The 27,228-nt window shown below is 39.5% G+C and overlaps 2 protein-coding genes across 7 annotated transcripts in view; one reads left to right on the top strand and one right to left on the bottom strand.

Annotated features, from left to right (window-relative positions):
- The first annotated feature begins 192 nt into the window (after positions 1-192).
- PDCD6 (programmed cell death 6) lies at positions 193-9,525 on the top strand. 2 transcript variants are annotated; one of them, XM_056483551.1, is made up of 6 exons: positions 193-620; positions 3,375-3,436; positions 6,635-6,679; positions 7,648-7,806; positions 8,490-8,599; positions 8,992-9,525. In XM_056483551.1, the coding sequence occupies exons 1-6, from the start codon at positions 535-537 to the stop codon at positions 9,088-9,090; spliced, it is 561 nt and encodes a 186-aa protein (XP_056339526.1). In that variant the 5' UTR covers positions 193-534; the 3' UTR covers positions 9,091-9,525. The 2 variants fall into 2 exon arrangements, with proteins under 2 accessions (XP_056339526.1, XP_056339525.1); XM_056483550.1 differs by having other exon boundaries at positions 511-620; positions 7,648-7,800.
- Positions 9,526-11,831: 2,306 nt separating this feature from the next.
- Positions 11,832-27,228, bottom strand: part of LOC130249111 (uncharacterized) — a 28,774-nt gene continuing 13,377 nt past the window's right edge. For 4 of the 5 annotated variants that reach the window (XM_056483546.1, XM_056483549.1, XM_056483547.1 and 1 more), the window contains 11 exons: positions 27,167-27,217; positions 25,183-25,260; positions 22,218-22,354; positions 21,539-21,658; positions 20,968-20,998; positions 19,022-19,043; positions 18,449-18,473; positions 17,533-17,571; positions 16,305-16,406; positions 15,117-15,216; positions 13,785-14,687 (listed from right to left, as the gene is read on the bottom strand). In XM_056483546.1, coding sequence (XP_056339521.1) covers positions 13,801-14,687; positions 15,117-15,216; positions 16,305-16,406; positions 17,533-17,571; positions 18,449-18,473; positions 19,022-19,043; positions 20,968-20,998; positions 21,539-21,658; positions 22,218-22,354; positions 25,183-25,260; positions 27,167-27,217 — 1,592 coding nt within the window. In that variant the 3' untranslated portion in view covers positions 13,785-13,800. Of the gene's footprint in view, positions 13,018-13,784; positions 14,688-15,116; positions 15,217-16,304; positions 16,407-17,532; positions 17,572-18,448; positions 18,474-19,021; positions 19,044-20,967; positions 20,999-21,538; positions 21,659-22,217; positions 22,355-25,182; positions 25,261-27,166; positions 27,218-27,228 lie in introns of those variants that run through there. The other variant, XM_056483545.1, reaches the window with a different exon arrangement.

Genomic DNA, 27,228 nt, shown 5'->3' with positions numbered 1-27,228 from the left:
AATCCTCACTCTGTGTAAGGGAATCCGTTCAGCGGGCTTTGTTTCCCTGTGTGTCCCTTCTTCCAGCGATGCTGCAGAGGCATCTCTTGCATGTTAAACTTACACTCCTTCCCCTCCGGGGCACGCCAGCTCCCCTTATGGGCACCCAGCAGGGATCGGTCACGGGGACCGGAACCTTCGTGACGGCTCGGGGCGCGGCGGGGCCGCCACGCTCTGCGCGCCGCGCTGCGGTCGTGCCGCAGCCCCGCCTGGGTGCCTCCCTCCCTGGGTGCCTCCTTCCCTGGGTGCCTCCTTCCCTGGGTGCCTCCCTCCCTGGGTGCCTCCTTCCCTGGGTGCCTCCCTCCCTCGGTGCCTCCCTCCCTCGGTGCCTGCCAGAGTCCCCGCCCGTGCCGCGGCGCTCGGCTCCGCTCGGGATTCCCCTCAGCGCGGCGGGGCGGGGCGGGGCGCGCGCCCCCGCCCGCCCGTGACGTCACGGGCGCGCTGCGTCAGGCGCGGCGGGTGCGGGCGGCGCGCGGGGCGGGCGCGCGCGCGGCCATGGCGGCGGGGTACCAGCAGCGGCCCAACGGCGGCGGCGGCGCCCCCCTGCCCGACCCCTCCTTCCTGTGGAACGTGTTCCAGAGGTGAGCCGCGGCGGGACCGGGGAGCTGCCGGGAGCGGGCCGGGGTTTGGCTGCCGGGGCGCCCGGCACGCTGTGACCATCGCGGTGGCTTCGCCGTGGGAGGAATCTGTAGGAAGGGGCTGAGGAGGAATAAGTGCGGCTGTATTTTATAACGAGGGTAAGGGAGGTTGGTGGGAGCGAGACGGTAACCTTGAAAGCGCTGAGGAAATTTTTAACCTGAGAATGCGGAAAGGATAGTAAAGTCCGGAGGATCGGTGCGGCAGTACAGGAAAGGCTTGCGAAAAGCAATGGGATAAATGTTTATGGGAGACACAGCTGCACCAGGGCACGTTTAGGTTGGATATCGGGAGGAATTTCTTCTCAGCAATGGTGACTGTACGTAGGAATGGGCTGCCCAGGGAGGTGGTGGAGTCACCGTCCCAGGAGGTGTGTAAGGAATGACGGGACGTGGCGCTCAGTGCCATGGTCTGGTTGGACTTGGTGATCTCAGAGGTCTTTTCCAACCTAAATGGTTCTGTGAAGTATTCTCTTGAATTCACCTGGGGCAGCAAGGGAGTTAGCAGCTTGTGCTAAACAAACACACTGGCAAGATCTTATCAGTAAAGAAGCCAAAGGAGATTTCCCAATTATGTCATGTTGAGGAAACTGGGGAGGTGCCTACGTTGGATCCATTTTTATGGGAGATGAGTCAAGATCCTCTGACACAAGCAGCAGCAAGAAGAGGTTAAGCAGTAGACAAACAGTACTAAGTTTCTAAAACTGGCCGATATTTACGGAGTGACTCAGGAATGCAGCAGCTTACCTACCCAGCCTGCTGTAAAACAACTTCCTCCCAGGACCCGGCACAGGCATGCATGGAAGCCATGTCTCTTTTTAAAGGGTCCAGAAAGAAACAGATCAACAGCCTGACTTCTGCACCAGGAAAATCAGTAAAAATCATTTTAAATGTGTAGTTAGGAGAGTTGCATGGCTTGTGTTGAAAATATTCCTTATGGCAGGCTGCTGTATAAATCCTGGACTATGTTTGGTAAGGATTGGATGTGGATATGATGGCTAGAATTAGAGCAATTCATATAATATGTATGCTTTTCAAAAATACTCCCAACACTGTCAAAAGGCCCTTGAAGAAATTCAGTAAACACAGAATGAATGGAAGCCTTTTTCAGTGGATGGAAAACTGGCTGAAGGTGTGTGTGTGGTCATGCGCCGCACTGGCAGATGGGGCTCTCCTGGGTCTTTATGTAATCTGTTTGGGAGCTGCTGGGGAAAAGAGAGTAAGTTTAGACTGGAGAGTGGGAAGAAGTTTTACAGTGTGGGTGTGGTGAGGCACTGGAACAGGTTGTCCAGAGAAGCTGTGGCTGCCCCGTCCCTGGAAGTGTTTAAGGCCAGGCTGGATGGAGCTGAGCCGTCTAGTGTAACTGAAGGTGTCCCTGCCACAGCCGAGGGGTTGGAACTTGATGATCTTTAAGGTTCCTTTCAACCCAGACCATTCTGTGGTTCTGTGATTCTGTGAAAAGAGGGTGAATGGTCACGTGAGATTTGCTGATTCCTGCAGTAACTGAGGCCTGTGAAAGTTTGCAGGAGCACCTTACAGTCGTGAATGACTGGGCTGCATCAGCCTGTCCTGGCCAGATCATGATCCCCATATGTCAGGTGGCATACAGAGTAGGAACCTGGTGTTCATTAGGAAAACCCATTCTAATTGTGCATAATTTTGTTTATAAAAGGAATGTGCTGACTGATGATGCTCAGGAGCAAGATAAGTAGGTCATAATGCATTTTCATGAAAATATCAGCTTAGCACTTGGTAGCAGCTCATAAAAGGTAAAAAATATTCACAATACTAAGAAGAGAAACAGATTAAAAAAGGGGAATATCTATTTGTAGTTGAAATCTTTGCAATTTATGCTTGCAATTTTAGTGTTGCATGCAGGTTACATAATTCTTGGAGATGGGGAAGGAAGCAATAGAATGAACAGAAAGTGTTTAGAAAAGGACAGCAAGAACTAAAGGAAAAGAAAATCAGCTTCTGTGAACAGGAATCAGCTGAGCAAGACTGCTTTGGAGTGGTAGTAAATGGGGGGAAATGAAAAGGGGAATGACCTTGTATGAAATGGTGGGAAGTCCCCACTACTTTCAGATACCCTTCTAAAGAATGCATGATCATTCTTCATTTGGGCAGAAATTACTTAATTCATTAATTTTGACATAGAGCTTGAATCATTAAGACAATGGACTGTGAAGGCTCAATGGAAGCTGGAACCTGCCTCTGCTTTTTCCTCTTTGAATCCTTTGAACCCCTTTTGCAGGGTCAAGGCCCTGCAATCGATTGAGCCTTTCAGTCCTTTGGTCCCATTAGTGACTCTCTCCATTGACAGAGTCTGGGTGACAAACCTGTTGCTCCAGTTTGCCAAACAAACAGCTTACTGCTGTGACATTAGGCATTTTGTGGACTTAACCAGCATGTGTGCTCTGCAGTTCTCTTTAACAGAAATAAATACGAATACTTCCTTGCAGAGCATGCCCAAAATGTTTCATTGTCAGTGTGTGTTTCTGTGTGTCTCTTCACTCATAAGTAAGTCTTGGAGATTTCTTTGGAGCTTTTATCATGTTCCAGGAGACTTTTCAGGAAAATAATAATCTCATCTGGTGAATAAGAACCAGAATGTGGAAGTCTTCATTAAGTGGAATCTGTTAATTTCAGCCATTTTAAGCTTACTACCTGTTTTTGTTTTGTTTTGTTTCTTTTTCCCAGAGTTGATAAAGACAGGAGTGGAATAATATGTGATAATGAACTTCAGCAGGCATTATCCAATGGTAAGTCTGTAAATGAGCAGTTCATTGTAAACTTCATGATAAATCTGTTGTGAGAGTGGTTACTTGATGCTGTCATTCATTCTTCGTATGGAAGGGGGTGGGAAGTGTTCCTACCACTGACTAATTAGTATTTGATCTACAGCAAAAAGCTGGAAAGGGAAAAAAATTAACAGTCCTTGTGATTTTTTGTTTGTTTTAAGCTGAGTGTCTATTGTAACTATTACTGGTCTGTATTCTGAGGAATGAGGGTGTGCACATCCTTTTATTTTTTTCTCAGCTCTGCTTCCTAGAAGTCATAACCAGTGATTAATATATTCCTTGCTTATCACTACTGAACCTTTGTTCTTAACCAGAATCAGTGTATAACCTGGGCAAAGCTGTTTACAACCAGCCTTTTCATTGCACATAATTTATTTTTCATACAGTATGGTGCAGGGAATAAAGGATGTTTGGTGTTTTTCCTAACAGAGTAGAAAGATTCACTCTAGATCTAGGATTAAAACTTTCTAGTAGTCTGTCAGTTCCTTGTTGTAAAAAAGAATAACTAGGGTATTGTCAAATAACCCGTGGAAACAAAATTAAAAATGAAACATTTTTCCAGTAGGCTATTTTTGCTTTCCTCCCATGAGTCAGGGTGGGTAGGGTTGTACTCTGTGTGTTTTTTTCTGTTTGGAAATGTGAGAAAGGGCATATTTAGGTTGTTTGTTTACTTTTGAGTGCATACCAAGTTCCCCTTCTCCCCAAGTTTTTTCCTTTATCCCTCCTGTGCTTTGTGACAGTTGTTTTGAGCTGCATCACACACAGGCTTAAGGGCCCATTTTTGTCAGTAATTGTCTGACTTGAAATAAATGTATAAGGTTCTATTCAGTAAAACTGTAGTCTTGTAACTGAACTGGACTTACTAGAATATTTGTTTAATAACGTATCTGATAAATTCAAAGCAATGTTGTGGTTGCCAGACCTAATCCATAATTAAAATTTTGAATAAAATCTTTAGTGAAAACTAAGTTAAGTACCATTTTCATTTAGATTACAGTGCTATTTAGAACTGTAAGAAACTGTCATTTTAAATCTTACCTGCTGTTTTAAATTTTTATGTATTTTAAATATCGCCTCATATGATTAAATTTAAGGGTAATAGGCAGTGGTGACTAGCTGAACCCTTTTCTTTCCTTAGTTACAGTGTAGATTAGCAGTTTCAGTGCTTTGCAGTTCTACCAAGTGTTAGACAAAATATTTACAGAACTGTAAGCTTCCTGCATTCCAAGAGATTCTAGATCTTGTACAAGTTACTAACAATTCACTGTATTATTTTCAAAATACATCCTCTATTGTGCATGGCTGTCCTGCAATTTAACATGGGCTAAAAGAATGCTACATGTTTATTTGTAAAACATTAAAAAAGTCTGCATCGTGCTCACTGACATTTGAAGTTCAGTGTGGTTTTGACAATTTGACATTTTCAACCTGTAAAATTTATGCAGATAACAGTGTGCTTGCCTGGGAGGGGCTGATCACCACTTTGTCTAATGGTTTGCACAATAAAATCCTTCACTTCCTTCTTGTTTTGTTCTGTGCTGCTGTGGGAAGTTAATACTAGAATCAGGAGAGGAGAGACAGGAACAGTCTTCAGTGTTTCAGGCTGAAATCAGAAATCAGTACAGTTCTTCACCTCTGGAGTTGCTCAGATTTCACTCTGTGGCAGCTACATGAGTCACTTGAATATTTCAAGGTGAAATAAGTGAACTTTCAGGCTGTATTTTCACTGTGTGCTCTTATTCTGTTCAGTGTTAAATGCTGACACCTTATTAATTCCTTTTTTTTTTTTTTGAGGAGACACACAGCTCTAAGGTACTGATACTCTCTGTCGCAAATACTGCTTCAGCATTTTCAGAGCCATTTTTCACCTTCTCTTTTTCTGCTTCCTTTTCTCTTTATGTGCAAATAGTCACAGGGCCTTCCTACCCTGTAGTCACCACTGGCCATGACCCAGCAAAGCCAAGGTGCCGGATCCCGATCCCAGCTCGGGATTCTGCTGGGATTTGTGGTCAGCTGACACATCCCCGGGAGCGTCTCTGCAGTGCCCTGGGAGCACCCTTTGTGCTCCCACCCATTCCTTGGGTCCCCGAAAGCAGCCAATTAATTATGTGCTGCTTTGTGCTCCTGGTTCCTTCACAGGCTCTGGAGAATCGATGGTGAAATTTTGGATGGGGCACAGGATTCCTCTTTGTTTAAAGCTTAATGCTTCCTAGCACTCGGGAATGCTCTCAGCCAAGTGAAAACTGTTTCATAATGACAAACCTCTAAATACTCAGAGAAGTACAGAGCTTCTCTCCAGAGGACTACTGCTCAGCAACATTTCAAGCAGCATTTCTTGGTCTAAAAATAGTAATTCAAACTAACATCAAGGGAAAATTAGGTTGGATATTAGGAAAAAGTTTTTCACATAGAGTGAGAAAGTACTGGAATGGTCTGCTCAGGGAGGTGGTGGAATCACCATCCCTGGATGTGTTTAAAAAAAGACTGGATGTGGCACTTGAAACCATGGTCTAGTTGAGCTGTTAGGGCATGGATTGGACTTGATGATCCTGAAGGTCTCTTCCAACCTAGTCATTCTGTGAAATCTATGAAATTCTGTGAATTAATTGTTTTAGCAGTGGAGGTGGGATTTGTACTGAGCAACTCTAAACTGCAATGTATGGTTATGCTGTGTTGGGAACCCTTTCTCTTTACTTCTGTCAGAAACAAAATGCCCTGGAGTAGTCCTGTAAAAAGGAAATGAGCAGATGGGTTTTTACTGGGGAACAGATATGAGGCCTTGACTGAGTTACAACTTAGAACAATTCACTTGTGTCATTAGAAGAGGTACTTCAGTTTAGATCTTGCTTTTTATCCAGTACTTCCTAACAGCCTGGGATGAAAAAGTCCTCTTTGGATCCTCTAAGGTTTGTTAGGTTTTTTTGTTGCAGCCTTAAAAGTGCTGGTTTCTGTGTGGTTTTGGAAAGCACTGGTCTGAAGTCAGCTCTGATTGGTGAGACTTTCTTACTTCCAAGCAGCCTTATTTTTTTAATACAGCAGCTCCATGTCACATAGCTCTGAATTCACCATTCTTAACTGATTTGTTTGTTTGGTTTGTTGCATTTTTTTAAAAGGTTGAGGAATTCTTAATTCTCAACTAAGTCATTATTTCTGTTTTAGGCACGTGGACTCCATTTAATCCAGCAACAGTCAGGTCAATTCTTGGTGAGTGTAATTGTGTGATGTGACACAGTCCTAAGATACTGTTTTTTTATGTTCAGATGATTGATTGAGAATGCTCTCAATTGCTACACTATTTTTTTTCCTCAGAGTGCCCAGCAGTACTAAGTTAAATTATCTTCCCTTTTGATTAATAGAGGAATGCCCTTTGCATACACATATGTGCATAATTGATTAGATAATAAATGTATTTTATGCATGAGGAGATTTTTATCTTAAATTTTCTAAAAAGATATTATATAAATTGTCTTGGGAAGTAGTTCTTCCTGTCTTGATAATTTAAGCCTGTGTTTTACTCCAAAAATACCAAAGAGAAGCTTTACAATGCTTGAATTCTGTTAGTGTCTAAACTAATTGCCAGTAATGTGGAAGGTGATGGTGGTAGAAAAGAAGGATGAAGGTTCAAGCACAATAAATCAAATCTATTCTATCACAAAGTTCATAAATCCAAGGACTACATTTTTTGCTTTGTTTTCAGTAAGTGTTTAGCAGCAGTCTGAGTTCCATTGCTGGGTGTCATGCTTATGGTATAAAGATAACAGTATCAGTAAGTCAAATGCAGATGATTATCCCAGCACTCTTGGAAATCATGTGAGACTTTTTAATGTGTCCTTAGAAAAGAACAGTCCACCCCTTTGCCCATTTTGATTTATACCTGGATGATCAATCAAGCCCTCAGTATTTTCAAACTGAAAATGAAAACTTAGGAAAAATAAACATTCTGTGATTTATTCTGGTACTTTTATCTTGCTTTATCATTTTTTCCTTCAGTGGATGACTGCTTGCTTTTTCTTGGCCAAACTTTCCAAATTACCACTTGCATTTTAGCAGTTTCTTTTCTCTATTCAGCACCTTCTACAGAGCACTCTTGCTATCTACTTAAAGTCCTGGCAGATCTTGTTGAGGAGTAGTATGACTAAGGTTTTATATGTGTTTCTTACTTTTTATTTCAGGCATGTTTGACAGAGAAAACAAAGGGGGTGTGAACTTCAACGAATTCACGGGAGTCTGGAAATACATCACAGACTGGCAGAATGTCTTTCGAACGTATGACAGAGACAATTCTGGAATGATTGACAAAAATGAACTAAAGCAAGCACTAACAGGTTTTGGTAATTCATTAGAAATTACAGTTTTTACTGGGTTATGCCATAGAATGAGCTGCTTACTGGTACTGTTGCAGAGCTGTATTGCTCAGACAAATGTGAGTAAAAATGAGGGAGGTGAAGGGCAGCTGTCCTTTTAGGTATAAGGTACCTTTTAACGATGTCCATGCCAGAGGCACATGATTTTTAAAGCTTTTTCCTTAAATAGAGAAAAAGGAAAATATTCCACACATGTCCTGACACATCCAGTCCCAGTCTCCTCTGTTACACACTCTGAGAGGGTTACTGATGCTTCAGGCAAAGTCTGAACTTACACAGTACTTGATAGAACTTGCCGCTTATTTTAAAATAAGGCCAGCTGTCCATGCTATGAGAGCATTCTGGTGGCTAAGGAACTTTCATTCCAGTCACTTCACCTGTAAAGACTTGAGCTGCAGCCCTAAACCATTCCTTCAATCAGTCACCTTAATCTGTAATTACAGATTATACAGTCATTTACTGTGACTGTATATAATTACTATTGAGCATGGGTTTTATTGCATGCATTTTAGTTTAATAGAGATATTTACGAAAATCATTGTAACTTCTTACTGTTTCTGGTTTTGTTAACACATGCCTGCTAAATAACCTTGTTCTTTTTATAGGACTGCAGTAATTGAAACCTTTTAAAGTATTTCTCTTTTTCCAAGGTTACCGACTGTCTGATCAATTCTACGATATCCTTATTCGGAAATTTGACAGACAAGGAAAAGGACACGTTGCTTTTGATGATTTTATTCAGTGCTGTGTTGTTCTACAGGTAAGAAAGGAGATGTACTTTGATGTCAATTGAAAAAAAAATTACCTTTTCTTAAGCTTTTCTGGTTCTCACTTTTAACAGTGGATCTAGAACTTGCTTTTATTTATAGTAACCCATCTGATCTAAGTATATGCCAAGTGCTAGAACCATCTTTGTGTACTGGTCTTCATTAGTAATTCCTTTGTATCTCAAGTAAATTGCATCATTACTGCAGTGAGGCATCTTTATATAAAAGACTGTAAAATGGCTACAGAGGGGATGAACAGTCAGGATTCATAAAGAAGCCCAGGTGGCAAGGGCTGCAGTTCCCCTAGAACAAAAATGTCTATTTTTCTTTTCTACAGTCTGAACCTCCCCTATAACAAAAATGTCTATTTTTCTCTCCTCCTCAGAGGCTGACTGATGTGTTCCGGCGGTACGATACGGATCAGGATGGCTGGATCCAGGTGTCCTATGAGCAGTATCTTTCCATGGTCTTCAGCATCGTATGACACCCACAACAATCGCACACTGGCGTTACACAGACTGCAGTTGCCAAATCATCCTCTACTGAATAAGATCATTGATGTATTATAATGGATGTAACATCACATTCTTAAATTTTGTATGTTGGTAATCATCGTCAGAATCTGTACTTGAGTTGGTTTTTATTTTGTATTATTGTATGATATGACCATCTCTGCTTACTGTAGTACAGAAAGCACAGAATCTAGATTTAACCAGTATAATGTTGAACATTACCTCTTACACATATCCTGCATGGGGGAAATGACTCTCTAGAAATGCCAAATTAAAATGATGCTTGTTAGTTTATATCAGTTGACAGAAGTTGCACAACATGTTTTGCATGTGCCTTACTTTTATAAGAGTTTAATGTATTAATTTTTAAATACAGAATTTAAAATTAAGTAAAAATACTAGGTCAACTTTTAGTCTATTTCACTTTTGTAAAGCTTTAAGGGGGTGGTGATTTTATTTCTGTATTCTTATTTTCTATGACTCAGGGATCTCTCCACTTGGATGGCCTTTATTTTCTAGCTGCCTCCTTCTTTCAGGGTATCCTTGGGCTGGCTTCAAATACAACTTCTTCACATCTGTGAAGAAGGTCATAACTGCATCTCCCTTGATAAGTTCCCCACAAAAATGAACTCTGAATATGCTCCCTTTGCTTAGTTGTCTCATTTAACATCAGAAATTTCCTTTTTGTGCTGAAACATTAAGTTGCAGTGGCCTTGAAATGACAGTCAGACTTTCTCACAACTCTACTCTCACCATTTACAGCTAATGAGAGAGAGTGGAAAAACTGATTCCTGACACAAATCATCTCTTGTAATGACTCCAAGGAAGCAACTTGGAGGAAGCAAAGAAAACAACAAAAAGGAGTTACAATGTTACTTCCAGGTGACCCTGAGAAGGGCTCAAATGGTCAGAGAATGGCACAAATAACACAAAGGTCACACGTTCAGTCCCTGTATGGTCCATTCACTGAAGAACTGGATTTAGTCATCCTTGTGGCCTCTTTCCAACTCCAACGATTCTGTGTCTCATCCTGAGTGTCTGGTGTGAAGGCAGCAAAGCGACAACTGCAACTGTTACTAAACATCTGTCATGCAGAGAAGCTGCTACTATTTGTCGGTGACAATCAGACCCTCAGTGACAACTCAGCAACACTCTGAACTCTTCCGGTGTCACATATGTGGGGAAAAACCAATGGCCACCACAGCATAAGCACACAGAAAATGGGTTTTCCCAAAGCACTTTTGGAATCGTCACCCAAAAGGCAAGGAATTGGTTTTGGTTGATGAGGGAGATCAGGAATAACAACCAATGCAGAAACTACCTCATCCAACAGCTTTGAAAGTTAGTTATGCTGAAGAAAACAAGGGAAAAAGACTTCCGCATTACTCTTTGAACCTTCCCTCCCTGGAAGGCTGAGATAATAACTATATGTGCTCTCTCCAGAAAATAGAAGAGCCCCAAATTTCAGGGTTCAAAAAAGCTCCCTGGTTTCTTTCCCACTAAGAAATCTCCCTTTGGATCATACACCCACAATAAAATCCAGTAATTCTGGAAAGCATTTTCAGGAGTACTAGTAAGTCCATGGTACAAACTAAAAAGCTGGAATCTGAGGAACTTCCCAAGTTGTCTCCCCCTGATGTCTCCATGTCCAGCTGGCCTTGTATTTCACTGCCCTTGGTGCAGAACAGCTGGCTCAAGCATTTCCTAAAGGGGCAATAAGCTATGGCACTAGGTTTTTAAGGAAATTGGAAATTGCTCCAAGGGCTCAGGTGCATTCTGAAGCCTCCATGCCAAGGCCTGTGATGGAGCTGCATTGGTGCTGACAGGTGCCGGGCATGCAATGCTGCTCTGCAGGCTGTCGGGACCTACTTTATTTCTTGAGGTTGTTTCTTGAAGAAGAATTGGAGTCTAGACAGAGTTCTGCTCCAATTCTGTACTATACAGGGGCAGGAAATAGCAAAGGGTTTCCTTGGCAGTAAGGAATACTCAGCACTCTACAGTTCAGCAAAGCTTTAATAAATCAGTGCTGTCTTAATTTAAACCACTCCAACTCCACTTTAAAATGCAAGAACTGTTTCCCCAGTGCAGGACTCTGCACAACAGCAAAGGAGGAACAATAAACGTTGCCCAGAAGGAAAAATAACAGAACATGTAGGTGGGAAGAACATCTAATTTGGGTGGAGGTCATCCAGCTGCTGTATGCCACTGGGGTATACAGTGATGGTAGTAAAATCTAAAAGGGAGTGAGGAATGGGGAAAAGAGTTCTCTGCAACCTCAAATGAAAAGGTCTTAACTCGAACTGACAGAGTTGCAGCAGTAATATTTTCTAGTAACATTCTTTTTCTATAGTTTCTGTGAGAAAAAAAGCTATGTTAGTAACATTTGTGTAAATAACTTCTGGTAATTTTTAAATATAGATATACTAACTGACCAATCCTACAGACTTTTAAACCTGGCAGACACCTGTGGTAGAAAAAACGTAATTTTCTCTTTTACACAAGAGGGTTGACTATGTAATTCAGTGGATGGAAGTGTATGACACAACTACAAGGTGTGTGACATTATAAACCACTCCAACACTTCAGTAAGTATGAGCAGTAAAGAAGACAATGAACAGGAATGAAAAAGGAAAGTGGATCTTTTCAGATGCAAAAGCAAAATAATGACAGAAGAAAAATTTTAGGGAATTGAGTTTACATACTCAATAATAAATTGTTTTGTTGAGTTTTTATTATAATTTACATAACAAGATCCAAAATGTTTTATGACAGCTCTTGAAGACTAACCCTGCTTCAGCACATGTATTTAATGCACAGAGACACAGTTCCTGCATGAGTGAGAAGAAAAATGATAGTCCACAATGCAGCAGTGAAAAGGAAAACAGACACTCAGGACTAAACTGTCTCACTTCTTTTCTTCAGCTCCATGTAAGCTGGTTTTAATTACATAAAGTAGATATCTAAAGTCAGGCATTCATAAACATGTGGCTCTGATACACATCATGAACTGAGTATTACTCAGTACAATATTTTGTTTGTTTATTTTTCCTGTTATTTTATCTGATTGTCTTATGGGTTCTACTATTACGTAATACGTGTTTGCCAGTAGAAAGAGTCAAGAATTTTTATTTTAGCATGGGTCCATCCACCAAATGAGTTTTTAGGACAATTTATAATTATTTTATTTTGAACAAGATTCAAAATTTGGCATATATTTCACACCATTTCTTACACTGTAAAAATGAAACTAATATGCCCCATTACATACCAGTCCTCTAGTATAAATTATGTCTTCCTCATATAGCATCACATTAAGACAGAGAATACTTTTGCTCTGACATTCTCCTTTCTTTGTCTAAACAGAAATGTAGTGTATCAATTTCTAAAAATAATTCTAATTATAAAGCCTCAAATTAATGGAACTGGCCTTACATTTGTATAAGAGAAGTAAACCAGTATTTTCAATGACTATTCTTCCTAAGTAGGTAACATAAAAGTAAACCTTTCTTTCTCTTCTGAATTGAGAGGGGTATTAAAAGGATTAGCTTTTTGCTGACAGAATAATTTTAACATATTTCCAAAAAATAACAAAAGATTTCTTTTCTGTAATATACTAAGATATAACAAATACATTACAAAAAGCTTAAACAAAATAGTATGTTCACCCATGATGTGCAAGTTCTTGTTCCAGCTATATTTCACATGTTAAATCGTAAACCCTACCTCCCTTTACCTTTCCCAAGCTGGTCAAACACAGAGTTAAATGCAGTCTCTTTCCTGAAAGCCAAGTGATGGAAATTCTCAAATCCCTTCATCTGTTTCCAGTTCAGCTTTTGCTCCTCCTTAATCTTTCTCTCTAGTTTCTATTAGCACATTGACAAATGTCTCAATATTTATTTCTGTAAAGGGGAGATAAAGACATTTGGAGTTACTTCTGTATCATAATATATCCATAATACAGCATCGAGAGTGTGAAAACGGAAGTTTTACTATTAAGTAGCTACCTCATTAATTCTAGAACCAGAAGCATAGTTTTGTCCAAACTCATGCCCAATGACAGCTATGCAGTAGCATATGCCCACTTATCTTTAAATCCCTCTGATAATCTATTTCCAAAGGAGAAACTCTCACTTTGAGTAGTGTATCGCTATTCACAACATTAATAACTATTTCTACAGTAATTGGAAAAAAAGAAATTGACACGTAATCAACCAGCTCTTTGATAACATTTCTCTTGCTATCCCAATGGGTTTTGATTCATTTGGATTATCTATTATAATGCCATCCAGGTTTGGTTCTGCATGCATTCCAGTATTTTTTTTCTTTATGCCAATACATTCCTCTCCCATTGTTGCAAACCTGCCAGTACAAACTCATGATACAAATTGCTAGTTATAAAAAGATGACCTAGGACAAACCTTTCAATTCAGGAAATTTTTGTGCTATCAGAATCTCCTCCCACTCACTAGTTGTCAACTCCCATCTAGTTGTCAAGAGGCACAATGTCCTCAGAGAGACAACAATGCCTTTCTTCAGCTGATACAGATGTGAGCAAAATAAGCTCAACAGCTCATCCTATCTCTGCATCCTGCAATCTCCTGCTTACGTTAAAGCAACTATACTGATGTAACTCATTTCACATGATGTAAACTAATCACAATCTTACTTGGAGGTGCTGGGTATTATGGAGCCAGCTGTTTGAGAATCCTGGTCATTGGAGGTACTTCCTTTCCTAGTAGTCTGTTCACAGTGTTGGGACCAAAACCGACATTAAGTCCGTCTGAGCTTCTGAACTGCTGGTGATATGGGTATGAACCACTGCCAGAAAATGAGTCCTGATGTGAACTCCAGTCTCTTTGGTAGCCTGACTTCTGATACCTGAATCCTTGACACCTAAATTCCTGCTTCCAGCTAGATCCCAAGTTCCAGCTATAGTCCTGCTTCCAGCTACAGTCCTCATTCCACTCATTCCACCTAGTGTCCTGGTGCCACCTGGAGCCACCTCTTCCTGAAACAGCAGAATTTGAAGATGTATAAGTATTCACAAACTCATTGTTTTTGTAAGAGGAATAGTTTTGTGAAGGATAGTTTGTAGAGTATCTTCCAGAGGAAGGATATGAGGCAGAAGAATTGGGATAGGGTAATTCTTGGTTACTTATAGGCCCTGCATTTTTACACACTTGTTGATTCCTCCATTTTGTATTTTCCATGCCAAATGACAGTCTGTTATCACACAGCTCACTTCCTTGCACATCACTGGATATGTATTCTGCTGAGTACTCCTTCACTGTGCTGGTCTCATATGAAGAGGCCCCAGCAGCCAAATTCGTGCAGGACACGGAGTTTCGGAGCTGTCTCAGCCATCTGCTGACACCACCGACAGCACAACCAGGCTCAACAGCAAGGGAGTCCGTGAGTGGAGACACCATTGCAAAGTTGTCAGATCTCAGATGGCATGAGGATGATCCATCATCTGCTTGGTAACTGTTTAAGTGAGCAGGAGCAAAAGAAGCACCTTCAGAACACTCCTCATACTGAGACAAAAAACCTTGATTCCAGTCAGAACTTCCTGAATAAATAAAGGGCACCAAAAGTTAGCAAAATATTAAAATACCAACTGCAAACACAACTACTTAGAGATTTTATGATGTGTCCTTCTGTTATTTTCCCATTTCCTGCTTTATGTCTTATCTGAGTTTGGCATCTTTTCACCCAAAAATTCTAACAGTAAATAGATCAGGAAGGGTTACTGCCTGAATTTTCAATAACCTCAACTGCTATAGCACTGTTCAGTGAGACAGGAATGTTTTCAGGCAGTTAAGTCATTAAAGCTGCAGAAAATGATATCCTGAACTGACTAAGAGGGCAAAGACACACAGTACACCAGCTGAGAAGCACTATGGCTGGCCATAAAACTAAATTTTCACATAAATTTTCACAATCTGTGCAGTCTCCAGACTAGAGTAAACAAACTAATAGAACGAAGTATCTAAATTACCTCTGTATTCTACATCTGGCCCATAGTGTTCTGGGACGCTTTCTGGAAATTCATCTTGAGGTGCTGACATCTGTGGGCCTAAACTGTTGGCACAATTGTCCTAGGTAAAGCAAAAGGTCAGAATGTCTGTTTGCAAATGCAAGAATTTAAAAACTTTACAAATTCTAAAAAGCAACAAATTTCCCACAGAGAGTTAGCAAAGTACAATTTTAGGTGATAGCAAAGTCTATATGAGGGATATGTTGTTGCCACATTATACCACAATTTTCCAAAGTGTTATTTGGAAGAAGTACGTGTCTGGAACACAGAAGGAGGTGTCTGGTGAAGACAATGTCTTCTGTTTCAAATTCATTGCCTCATCTCGCTCTTATCATCACCTGGCTAAAATATAAAACTGGTGCATATGCAAATCCTCCTCCATCTAGGGAATGCAGAATGGAAGGCCCAGCTGACAGATTAAGCTATAGAAACAGTAACTGTTGTTGGTGGCAGAATTTGCACAGAGACAGTTACTGTAGCTCACCTGACATGGAATAAACAATTGAGAAAACAGCCTGAAATAGCTTTCAGAAAAAAACACATCCTGAATTTTGTGAACTAGAAGCTGCCTGAGTGATGACTCATTTTCTCACAGATTCTGGTCCTTCTTCAGACTCCTTTTTCCACAGGTAGTCAATGTCTTTGCAAAGAAGCTATGGAGGTTTGTAAGGACCAACAGATCATCACGAACATCTTGGCTACCTTAGTCTTAACAGATTAAAACTCTCAACTGAGAGCAGAGCTACAAATTATGAGACAGACAGACCTACCCACAGGCCCATGAAAGAAAAAAGTGGCACATTTGGGTGGCACTTAAAGCCTCATTGATCTTAGAACAAAAGCTATCAAGAGAGAGACCACCACAAAAAGGATTACAACCTGTCAAAATCGTGCCCAGAACAGAACACAGACACAAAAAAAAAACCAGCCAGAACAGATACATGATGATGGAATACTAAGAGAAATGTGCTATGTAATTAATATCTTTGTTACTTAGAAATTGTAAAAAAAGAAAATTTAAGTACATTTAACTGGGATTTTTGACCCATGCCTGAACTGTTACAGGTTGGCAGGGTGTTAACACAGTGAGTTTAACCACTCCTCTCCTCCCAATGGTAAAACAACTCTGGACAAGATTTAATTACTTACTGCTGCTTTCTTTTCACAAAAGGCCTTCAAAGCTTCCATGAGTCCTTGTGTAATGTGAACGACAAGTGTTGCTTCTGAGTCTGAGGTGATGTGAAAAGTCTCCTGTTGAAAAACATGATTAGAATTGGTCATTAGGATGCTGAAGTGTCATATACACAAACAGATCAAAGTTATACTTTGATTTTGGTATAACCAAATTTATACTATTGGTTAACATATGTCATATATGATAAATTGTATACAAAAACATTAAAAAATTTGGAACATAATTATAGCTTGATAAAAGGTAAAACATAAACCTGGATTTCTGTGCCACTCCTGTACTGTCAGTCCATAAACATTTTGTTGCAGACAGAGAAGGGCACAAATCCTAAATTTATATTTTCTGTGTAGAAAATTAAATAAAAAATAAGCTTCAGGCTGATTACTAAGTAAATGAATTTATAAGTGATTACAGTAAGTTAGAAGAATACAAGCAGTCTTTTGCAAGAAATAGCTGTGATTCCTGTTAGATGAAAGTCAATGAACTACCAAGTTTTTTGTAGTTTACTGATTATCCCTTAGACTTCCTTTTTTTTTTTCTCTCTCTCTGTCTTTCTGAAGTCACAAGTAACCACAGCATGGAAGACATGAAGCACATATTTGAAAACATTCTACTTTTGATTTTGGTATATAAACACAATTTGGACTCAAATGAAGCTTTCCAATTGCTTTAGGTACAGAACATGACTTTCACAGAGTAAAACAGTGAACACAAATGGTCAGGTATTTTCATAAACTGAAAAGACAAACAGAAGCTTATTATGCCACTGTCAACAGCAACAGAACTGATAAAACTCCCCCAATCAATCCAAGACCAGCAGCTGTGCTCTCTCTGGCAGCCAGACCAGACTGGCTCCTCTCACCCATCATTATCAACCATCCCATTTGACAGGGGCAGGCAGCAGTGCCTGAGCACCATCAGAGCTGCTAATTAACACTGCTTGTCAGGGTGGATCCTCAGCTAAGGGGAGAGTCATCCACAGGAAAGGAGAGCTCATATTTAATCCAGTCAATTGCCCTGAGCTAAGCTACAGCTGCACTAGCTTTTCAGGGCAGAGTCCACTAAAATAGAAATCCATGTTGCAGTCAGATGAACTTGATCAGTAATCATAGGCTCCTTCACAATATTCACTGGTGAATCATACTGGTGAAATGTCACAACTCTCATCATATTTATTTTACATACCAAGAACTCCAGAGCTTTCTGTTTCCTAACAGGATCATTCTGTGGGATTGTAGAATAGAGAAAAAAAAAAATTAAAAACTGAATTTTACAGCAGTTGCTGCATCATCTTGTACAGAACAAGACATTTTAATATTTTACTCAACAACGAAAGTCAACAGAAAGAAAAGATAATTTTAGGTCACAGCCACAAACATGTAACCTTAGATCCTCAGTATCAGTTTGGTAGCAGCTACACAAACACAGCTGCATTACTTCCAATACCAGGAAGAACACATTTCACATCTAAACCACACGTCTACAGGAGCTATCTTTCCCAGCCCTTCCTTTTGCTTTCAGGAGCAAAATTGTGTTTAAAACATCAAGTGCTCAGCTGCATTTAGCACAGTACCTGACCAGCCTAAGGCTTACACAACCAACTCTGCCACTAAGATAAAAACAAGGCACTTCTCAGTATTTGTCTCCAGAGCTAATCAGGACAGATACTTCAGGGATCATTTTGAATTTCACCTTCGAGTTAGAAAAAAGGATTATAACTCTTTAGACATATCTTAAGATTTAGACCAAACTTTCAGTATAGAATAGTCTTGATCTGAAGAGGGACAAAACAGGGAAGGGGAAACTGCAGCATAGGCTGAGACCTGGCCTGGAGACACTGGCTCTGAGACTCTCAGTGGCTCTGAACAGGATTTGTGAGAGCTAGAGTGAATGTACTGTATTCTTTTCCCCTCTGCTGTGAGAAACACAGAACTCTGACCCACTAGGTCAATTGCTTCTGTAACAATATTAATAAAATAGCAAATGAAGCCTAAGAGTAAGCATTTTCCAGAAAAATTAAAAACAAGCATAAAGAAACTGCTACACCATGAGACACTTGTGGGTATGTGAACACTTGTGTGGAGTTACTGCCTCTACATACCTCAGGCTTATAATCATCTTCCCACCTTAGAAGAAAGAAATTACAGTATTAAGATGCATTATAAAAATTACTAAAACATTAGGTTTACTCATAGTATCTAGAACCAAGATATTTCAGTTTCCAAATTTATATCTCCTACTAATACTGGATACCTTTCTTTACAAAATAACAGTCATTTAAATATGCTGCAAAGATCCTTATTCTGACTGACTCTCAAACACATCAGCAGTACAGATGAAATTCTTTACAAATAAGCTAAAGGAGATGACTAAAATAATAGTGAGTTGGATTTTTTCTTTCTATATAAATAGCTTTTTATGAAACTTACTCAGCCAATGATATCCCACATTGAATGGAAGCAGCTGGAAATTTCAATTGCAATTACTTTTTGAGTGCAGCATTTCAAAAGCCATAGCTACTATTTCCTCACAGACAAAAAGGAACAATTTACTGAAGAGGAGTAAGTACAGTGGAAAGGCAATATAAAAAAATTTACCATATGTCATGATATTTGCTACAGAAAAATAGGTTTAAAAATGACTTTTGATTCTCCTGTGTGGGTAGTACTCTCACCTTGCTTTCTTCTGCAAAGGCGCTAGAAAATGAAAAAGAATTATTAGTAACAATTATTAGTAGTAGTAAAAAGAATTATTATCACAAGGCTTGCACTGCATTACTGCAGAAGCAGCATTACACAAACAGAACAGTTACTGGCTGTGAAGTGGCTGCAGTTTCTGAAAAGGGCAGGATTCAGCAGCAGATGGAACACACTGCAATCTTAGAAACCAGCAGGCATCCTTGATGAAGTCTATGGGAGACCTAAGCCCTAAAGACTTTGCAGGGTACCTTACAGTAGCTGTGTCCAGGCAGCTAATCCCACACAAGAAGGCTGTATGGAATAAACTGAGGTGGGACTGTCTCTTCCCCACAAAAAAAGTTACAGAGTCTGCACATGGGTTTTTTCTGAGTAAATACCAGTGAACCTAAAAGCTGTACATACAATGCAAAGTTTCCATAATAAGAAATTATGGGGGTTGGAATGTCTGATTATCTCTATCCATGTATAAGCATGAGGAGAGATAGAGGGAAAGCTCAGCAAAACAAGGCAGTCTAAAACAATAATTACAATTCAGAGAACCAGCTACTGCATGGTAAATAACTTATCACTTCTTAAGCACTTATCAACACAGGTGTTCCAGGATAAGCAACAGGAAATGTAACAAGTGACATCTTTGGCCTACAAGACATGGCCAAAACACTTGTGTTGCCATGTTAACCAGTTCCCATTAAGTCCCATTAAGTCCAACACATGCTGATGAAGCTGTTAATGTGCGTTTGTCACTCACACACTAGAACATCTGTACTTGTGGCCTTTCTTAATTATATCCCCAAACTCATTCTCACTATCAGAAGAGTTTTGAAATTTGCCAGTGTGATCTAGTCTGAAGTTACTTACTGCTGCTAAGCCAGCAATCAAGATTTTCTTCTAAATAACCAGAAGGGCTCTTTTTTCACTCACTTGATGCTGACCTTATCACCTAACCACAGCAAACCTTTATATTGAAAGGCACAATGCTTCCCTTTTGTCCATTTTTCCAGAGTGTCATATCACATAGGACCAGGTGGGATCACTCTTTTTGATGTTCCAAATTGACATTTGACTGTCTTTCACTTCTGTGGAAGTCTGCACACTTGACTGATATCAGTTTACTCTGAACTGAGAATTACTGAGCTAGTTACCGGGTCACATTCCCTTTTCTTTGCAAGAGACACAGAGATCAAAAAGATTTCTGCCACCTTGTTTTGCAGACCAACATTTGAAAGTACAAGCCACAGAAGCCACCAACAATACATAAAAAAGCACTGCTGTGGTAGGCTCCTACAGCAGGATTCAAACTGACAAATTCCATTGATCTATGCAATCTTCACCCACTTCAAACCTACCTTCCTTCTGATATTAATACTAAGATCAAAAGGTAGCAAGGAGATATTCTCCAGATCAGTATCATTAAGGATCTACATCACTTCTACAGTAACAAAAGATGTAACTCAGCCATACTCCATGAGGGAAGATGCTGGGTTTATGTTTGTGGGTTTGGTTTCCATCACTTGTCCCAATGGACTTGCTAAAGAATGGTAATGTCCACTTTCGCCAGTAATTTCGCATGTAAGTCTTTTGATGACAGAAATGAGGTGAAGGAGACTTTATCAGCTTATTCAGAGAAAGCCATCAAGTACCATTTTGCCATACTTTTTCATTTTCTTTGATCAGCAAATTACTGCAGTTATCATAAATACCTCCGGAACCAAGAAGTTAAAAAATACCTAAGGAAGACTGGAAGTCCGGAAATTTCCTTCTTTCCTCATTTCAAAAATCACAAAAATCAGAAAAATCCTTGACAACATTTTGTGGTATTACAAGTTGAATCTTTTACATCAGTCAAACCCTTTGAGTTCAACTAGGAGGTCAAATATCAATTCTATCACATCTACTATATTCAAGAAATTCACAGACTTACATGAGGGAGCTGGCCTTGCATAACCTTCAACCTAAAAATAGAAAAACTTTCATATTAGACCTTCTGATTAAAATTTCATAACTACAGTCTCAACTGCAAGTACCTCTAGGAAAGGAACAAGTTATTTTATTTATGCCAACATAATTAAATAGAATTAAAGTAAACTAACTAAATGCCTCACACACAGATAAAGAATCCTGTAAATACAAATGAAATCTGAGAGAAAATTTGCTCACATTTGAGAAAATTAAAGTTGCAAAAATTAAAAATTATTGAAGTTAAAGAAAGAAAATTTCTGAACCACTGAATTCAGACTGAACAATTTTCAATTTAAAACTTCTAAAAACTTCGAAAATATAAAGATTTGTTTTTTTCCAGATGAATTTCAATACTGCTGTTCTTTTCCCTGTATTTTTCAGGGCAGCCTTAGTTCAACTCATTACTACACTTACTAGAAACACACAGAAATTTAACAAGCTTTGTCAGCAGTACTTTTAAAATTTACTCTATTAAACATAAATGCACTGATAAAAGGCACATTAAAGGATACTTTACATTTACTTCTAATTACCTTATACATTTTTAATCCTTCACTCTTCTCTAGCTCTCCTGCTATCCGTTTGAAAAACGAGACTTTGCTTTCTTTTCCATTTGCTGGTCTTCTCCTAATTTTATCTGGAAATACTTTTGACTGCAAACAAAACCAGCTTGAAAAGGTTAATATCAAAATTTATCACAGTGTTTTAAAAATTACACATTTCACCTTCTGGACAAGCTCCCAAAGGACTGGTGAACATTGATTTGAATATTATGAGCTAATTTCTTCTCCACAAAATATCTACTCAAATTCTAGAGTTACTAAAGTAGTCTTCAAAACAAAAAATGGATACCATGCAAAGCATGCTGCCAAAAGGAAACATTCTCTGTACCAAATCCAGCAATGCTATGGATATGCTGGGGAATAAAAAAGTATCACATTGTTTTTGGAACCTGATCCTGAATGCAATCTAAACACTTAGGAACAGACTTTGGAGCTGAAACAGACAGGCATGCCCAGACTGCATTGCCTTAATAGCCCACAGCATCAGAGCTCTTCATGTTGGTCTGACTCAGGGAGAGTCAACTATACAAATACTGGCAATTTATCATATGGGGGTTTAAACTTCAAACAATTTAATTATTTAGAAAAAAAAAAAAAAAAGGGGACTATCATTAAGAAATGTTGATCAAAATGCATTAAAATTACTCACAATGTATTCTTTTCTGTGTTTATGTCCACTAAGATGTTCTATCATAGGTGCCACCTCTGCATGACACCCACACAGCCTGCACTCATAACGTGGGTCTTCTTTTCCTTCAAATCTGATTTCAACCACATGTTCTAAACCTGTAAAAGCGAGTTACAAATATCTCTATTTTACCACAGACTACTGAAACAAATGTATTCTTTTCCATGCTGCTCATTAAATTCAAAATTAACGTATGAAATTATTCCATTTTCAGAATTTGAGACTCCTTCAGGATCACTTCAACACTTCTTTGGACCACTATTATCACATCAGCTAAATTTATCTCTTTCCAATGTCTTATTCTGAAAGGAAATACACCATCTATGGCAGATTTCCAAGCCCACCAAAAATATTTCATGCACCTTTACTCCTGTCTGGGATATTTTTTTAAGAAACTAAGAAAGAGAATGAGAACAGGAAATGCCCTACAAATATCTAAATTTAAAAACTGCATTTAAAATTTAGTCAAACATAATTTGGACAGTGTCCGAGCAAAAGCAGATGTAGGAAAGAAATTAATCACTTCACAAAACTGAATCTTTCATAATCTAAAAACGTTCCATAAACGTTTAAGAATTTTAAGAATGAAAATAGGATTTTTCTTCATTTTTCCTAGAAATTACTGAGATAATCTCTTAAAAGTATTCAGAAATCTTCAAGTTTAAGCCTTCTTACCTAGCATGAAAAGTTTTATTCTGAAAAGCTTGAACATAATAAATTTAAAAGAAGTTTGAAACAAATAGGAAAATCCTGCATCTGTTCCTTTATGTCATAATTTCCAGTACTCTGTATTCTTGATGGATTGATCCAGCCAGCAGTTCAAGAACCACCACATAGCTGCTTGCTCACTCATATCCACACCCCTCAGCAGGGTGGGAAGAAGACAGGAAGAACAAAAACAACAAAACTCACAGACTTAAAGACAGTTTAATAAGTTAAGGAAAGAGAGGTAAAAAACCCCCAAAACCAACCAACATGCAGAAACCCATCACTCACTTCCCTAGAGATACCCACCCACAGTCTCTGAACAGCCACCTTGGAAATTAAACCCTGCTGCCATCCTTCTTTTTTCTTTCTTTACCTCAATTGTGATTCCTGAGCATAACATTACATGCTACAGAATATCCTCTCTGCCAGTTTGGTTCAACTGCCCTGGATGTACCACCTCCCAGTCTCTTGCCCACCCCCAGCTTATTCAAGGGGTGAGGACACAGAGTAACGAAACAGTCTTGATGCAGGTGCACTGCTCAGCAACAGGAAAACTCACTGGGGTGTCATCAAAACTGCTTCAGTCACAAATCCAAAACTTACAGGCTGCTATGAAGAAATTCAACTCCATCTCAGACCTGCTACAGTATCATACTGCTACATCTTAACTCTGAAAATAAACTATCACCAAATGAACTGAGAGTGCTCTTGCAAACAAAGTGTTTTCTATTACAAATGCTTATATTATAGTAAAGTATTAATATTAAAAAGCCTAGCAATTTATTATGTGGATTAACTACAAGACAATGCACTAAACAGAGACATTTCCTGCTAACACTAGGAAATCTGCTACCTAGGCCTTCAGAGAACCTGTTTCTCTAGGCCACCAACTTGGAACACTAAGGCCACTGACAGGCAGCCTTGCTTCTCTCTTAAGGGTTGCCTATTCTAGCAGTTAGAAAGCATTAAAATTAATCTCACTACTTCTAGTATAGCCAAGGACAGTGATGAAAAATCTCAGTACATAGAAATATCTGGATATCCCACCAAATGGAAAGCCACAAAGAACCACGAGTGATGACAAGTCACCAGTGGTGTGAAGTCCAGTTGAATGCAAGAAGGTAGCAGTGCACCCAGGGGTCAGTACTGGGTCCATCCTGTTCAAAACCTTCATTAATGATCTGGATGATGATATAGAGCATAACCTCAGAAAGACTGATGATGACACATAACTGGGAGGGATGCCCAATACACCAGAGGGCTGTGCTGCCATCCAGAAGAACCCTGATTTGCTGGAGCTGGGCTGTCAGGAAACTCAGGCAGATTAGCAAGGGGAAGTGCCGAGTCCTGCATCCAGAGAAGAACAAGCCCAGGCACCTGGGCATGCTGGGGGCTGGCCAGCCAGGAAGCACATTGGCAGGAAAAGACCTAGCAGACACCAAGCTGAAGATGAGCCAGCAAAGGCTGCTGGTATCCTGGGCTGCACAAGGAGGAGTGCTGGCAGCAGGCTCCACTCAGCACCAGCAGGGCCAGTCCTGGAGTGCTGGGTCAAGTTCTGGACTGCCCAGTACAAGTGACATGGGCATATGAAGGGCCATGAAAATCACAATGGTACTAGAGCATCTCTCCTTTGAGAAAAGTCTGAGAAAGCTGGAACTGTTCAGCCTGAAGAGAAGGCTCAGAGAGGATCTCATCACTGTGCATAAATACTTGAGGTGAGGATGCAAAGAAGGAGCTGTTTTCAGTGGTTCCTAGTGCCAGGACAAGAGGCAATGGCACAACTGAAACAGGAGATACTGTCTGAACATCAGGAAACACACTCTGACTGCAAGGGTGACTGAGCACTGGAACAGATTTCCCTGAGAGACTGCAGTTTTTCACCTTGGAGATGTTCAGAAGCCAAAAAAACATGTCCAGACAACCTCCTCTGGGACTTGAGCATGGGTTAAGATCAGCACAGGCCCCTTCCAACCTCAACTGTTCTATGATCTGGAAAAAGCTTCTTTACATAGATGGCTCCTTCAGGAACAAGTTAACAGTTAAGGAGGCCTTTATAATACCCCATGCAATAAACTATAAGTTAAATGGTATGAGATAGGTAAGTTATTAAATACATTTACAGAAAATGAAACTAACTAAAATCCCACCTTTTATTTCAAAAGAAAGCCATTTGGTAACAAATTAAAAGGCATACAATTTATAAAAAAACAAAACATACCAATAAGAGGTTCGTCTCTACTGGGATCATTCATAAAATCCTTCAGACAGGTTATGTGCCCTGTGAATGCTCTCTTCACTGAAGCAAAAAATACATAGATAAAGAGACATTATACATTACACAGTTTACACAATGTCTATGATCTTACAGGAGTTTCTAATGGGAGACTTTAATGGTGACAAAATTCATTCACGCTCTGAAATGTATAAGGAAAACAGGCAAGACCTCAGTCCCCCACAGAAAAAGTCCAACACATTGTCTTCCATAACAATTTTATACACAAGGATTTAAGGTCCTCTAGAAACTAATCAAATATGCAAAACAAGACTTCTAACACAATTCAGTTTACTGAGAAAATATACCAAGATATGTGACTCCAACAGCAGCATGTCCCAGACTGGGTCAGTTCTCGTGAAAAAAAGAAAAGCCACCAACCTCCTCTTTCCCTTAAAACCCTAATACTCATACAGCATTCTGGGACTGCTTGTTTGGAGTCTGAAGCTCAAAAGTTATACTGCCTTAAGGTTAACAAAGAACACAATCTTCACTAATACAACAAAAACTTTTTGAGCTCTGGGCAGCCCAAAGGCAGTATATTTAAGTCTGAACTAGCAGTGTTTCAAATCAGGGCTCCACCTTGCACCTCACTGAGTTTTAATAGCCTGGTTTTTGCTCTGCCTAAAACAGTTCTAAGCCATTCCTACTTAGCTTAGAATACCAACAGAGTTCAGCTTAATATACCTGCAAAACAATCTCAAAGAAGCATTAAGTGTATTCAAATGCTAGATGTTATAAACCACCATGATGAAGTGTTAAAATATGTATTTTTGTTCTGCAAAAAAAGTGCAGAACTAGAACTCATCTACCTAATTACATATAACTGACCACTGAATTACATAAGAGTAATTAACACTGCTAGTTTCTTCAAATCAGAGCAAACAAATAGAAATACCATAAGCACAGAACTATTACTGTATTCTTTCCCACTGGGATATCAGGTTATAGGTAAAAAATCCCAACCACAACTTCACAAGAAGAGGGAATTCCATATTAATTCTTATATATTAATTCCATTAGAAATATACCTGTGCTGCCATCAAGTCAAACTCCAGAATTGTACACAAAGAAAAACTTCACTAAGTTGCACCATTTAGATGAAAAATCTCTTGCAATTTCACAGTGCTACAAAATACTTCATGGGACACCTCCTGCCACAGCAACAACGCAGCCCATTCCCCCTCAAAAGCTCAGTCATCTTAAAATATTTAGTTGAGTTTTTTTTTTTTGCCTGAGGTGACATGCAGCAGCAGCATGTGACAGAGGCAACATGTAGCAAGTTGGTGTCATGTAATGCATTGCCACAGACAGACTTTTATCAACACCTAAATGCCTAATGTCATTCTCATGCATTTGTGTGCCTGTGCAGCAGCAGCTCACTGTGAGCTGGTTATTCCCAAGCTGACAGACAAAGGCATGTGATCTTTCTGACTTAATATGGAAAGATGTACACAGAAAAAAGTTTAAGGTCTCGTCAAGATAACGGCCATTTTCTTTGTGTTTCCTTACACACAACTAAAAACTCTTGTCTTTGTATCATCTTCAAAACAAACAACCCATCCTGTTCTTGGTTGATAGCTTTTGGTCTGTCATATTTTCATTGTACACTGAGAATGCCGCAAATTTTTTACTGAAAATTTCAACAACTAAAAAATTACTAGCTAGACTCACTATGATATTATCAGATAATCGTGAAGACAGAAACCATGTCTCAAGTTTGAAAGTATTTCTGTAGAAAAACTTGTAACTTTATATTCGCCTAAGATCATTTTTAAATAAATAAACCAATGCACAACAAAAAGAAATGGTTCAAATGTCTGGCAGCTTACATTTCTTCATAATCAAAACACATGCTTTAGTCATCATTGAAATAAAAACATCGATTTCAAAGCAGTATTTGAAAAAGGCATCATTTATATTCAGATACCTGGTCTGAGCACTCGAAACTTCATTGGAACTTGGATTAGAGCTGAAGAATCTAGGATAAGA

The sequence above is a fragment of the Oenanthe melanoleuca genome, chromosome 2, assembly GCF_029582105.1.
Source record: "Oenanthe melanoleuca isolate GR-GAL-2019-014 chromosome 2, OMel1.0, whole genome shotgun sequence".
NCBI lineage: Eukaryota > Metazoa > Chordata > Aves > Passeriformes > Muscicapidae > Oenanthe > Oenanthe melanoleuca.
This window is presented reverse-complemented; position numbering and strand designations above follow the sequence as displayed.

Coding starts and splice junctions, on each gene's coding strand:
- PDCD6 (XM_056483551.1), top strand. CDS start 535: ATGGCGGCGGGGTACCAGCAGCGGCCCAACGGCGGCGGCGGCGCCCCC. Junction 7,807..8,489: donor GCAAGCACTAACAGGTTTTG/GTAATTCATTAG, acceptor TCTTTTTCCAAG/GTTACCGACTGTCTGATCAA. Junction 8,600..8,991: donor AGTGCTGTGTTGTTCTACAG/GTAAGAAAGGAG, acceptor TCTCCTCCTCAG/AGGCTGACTGATGTGTTCCG.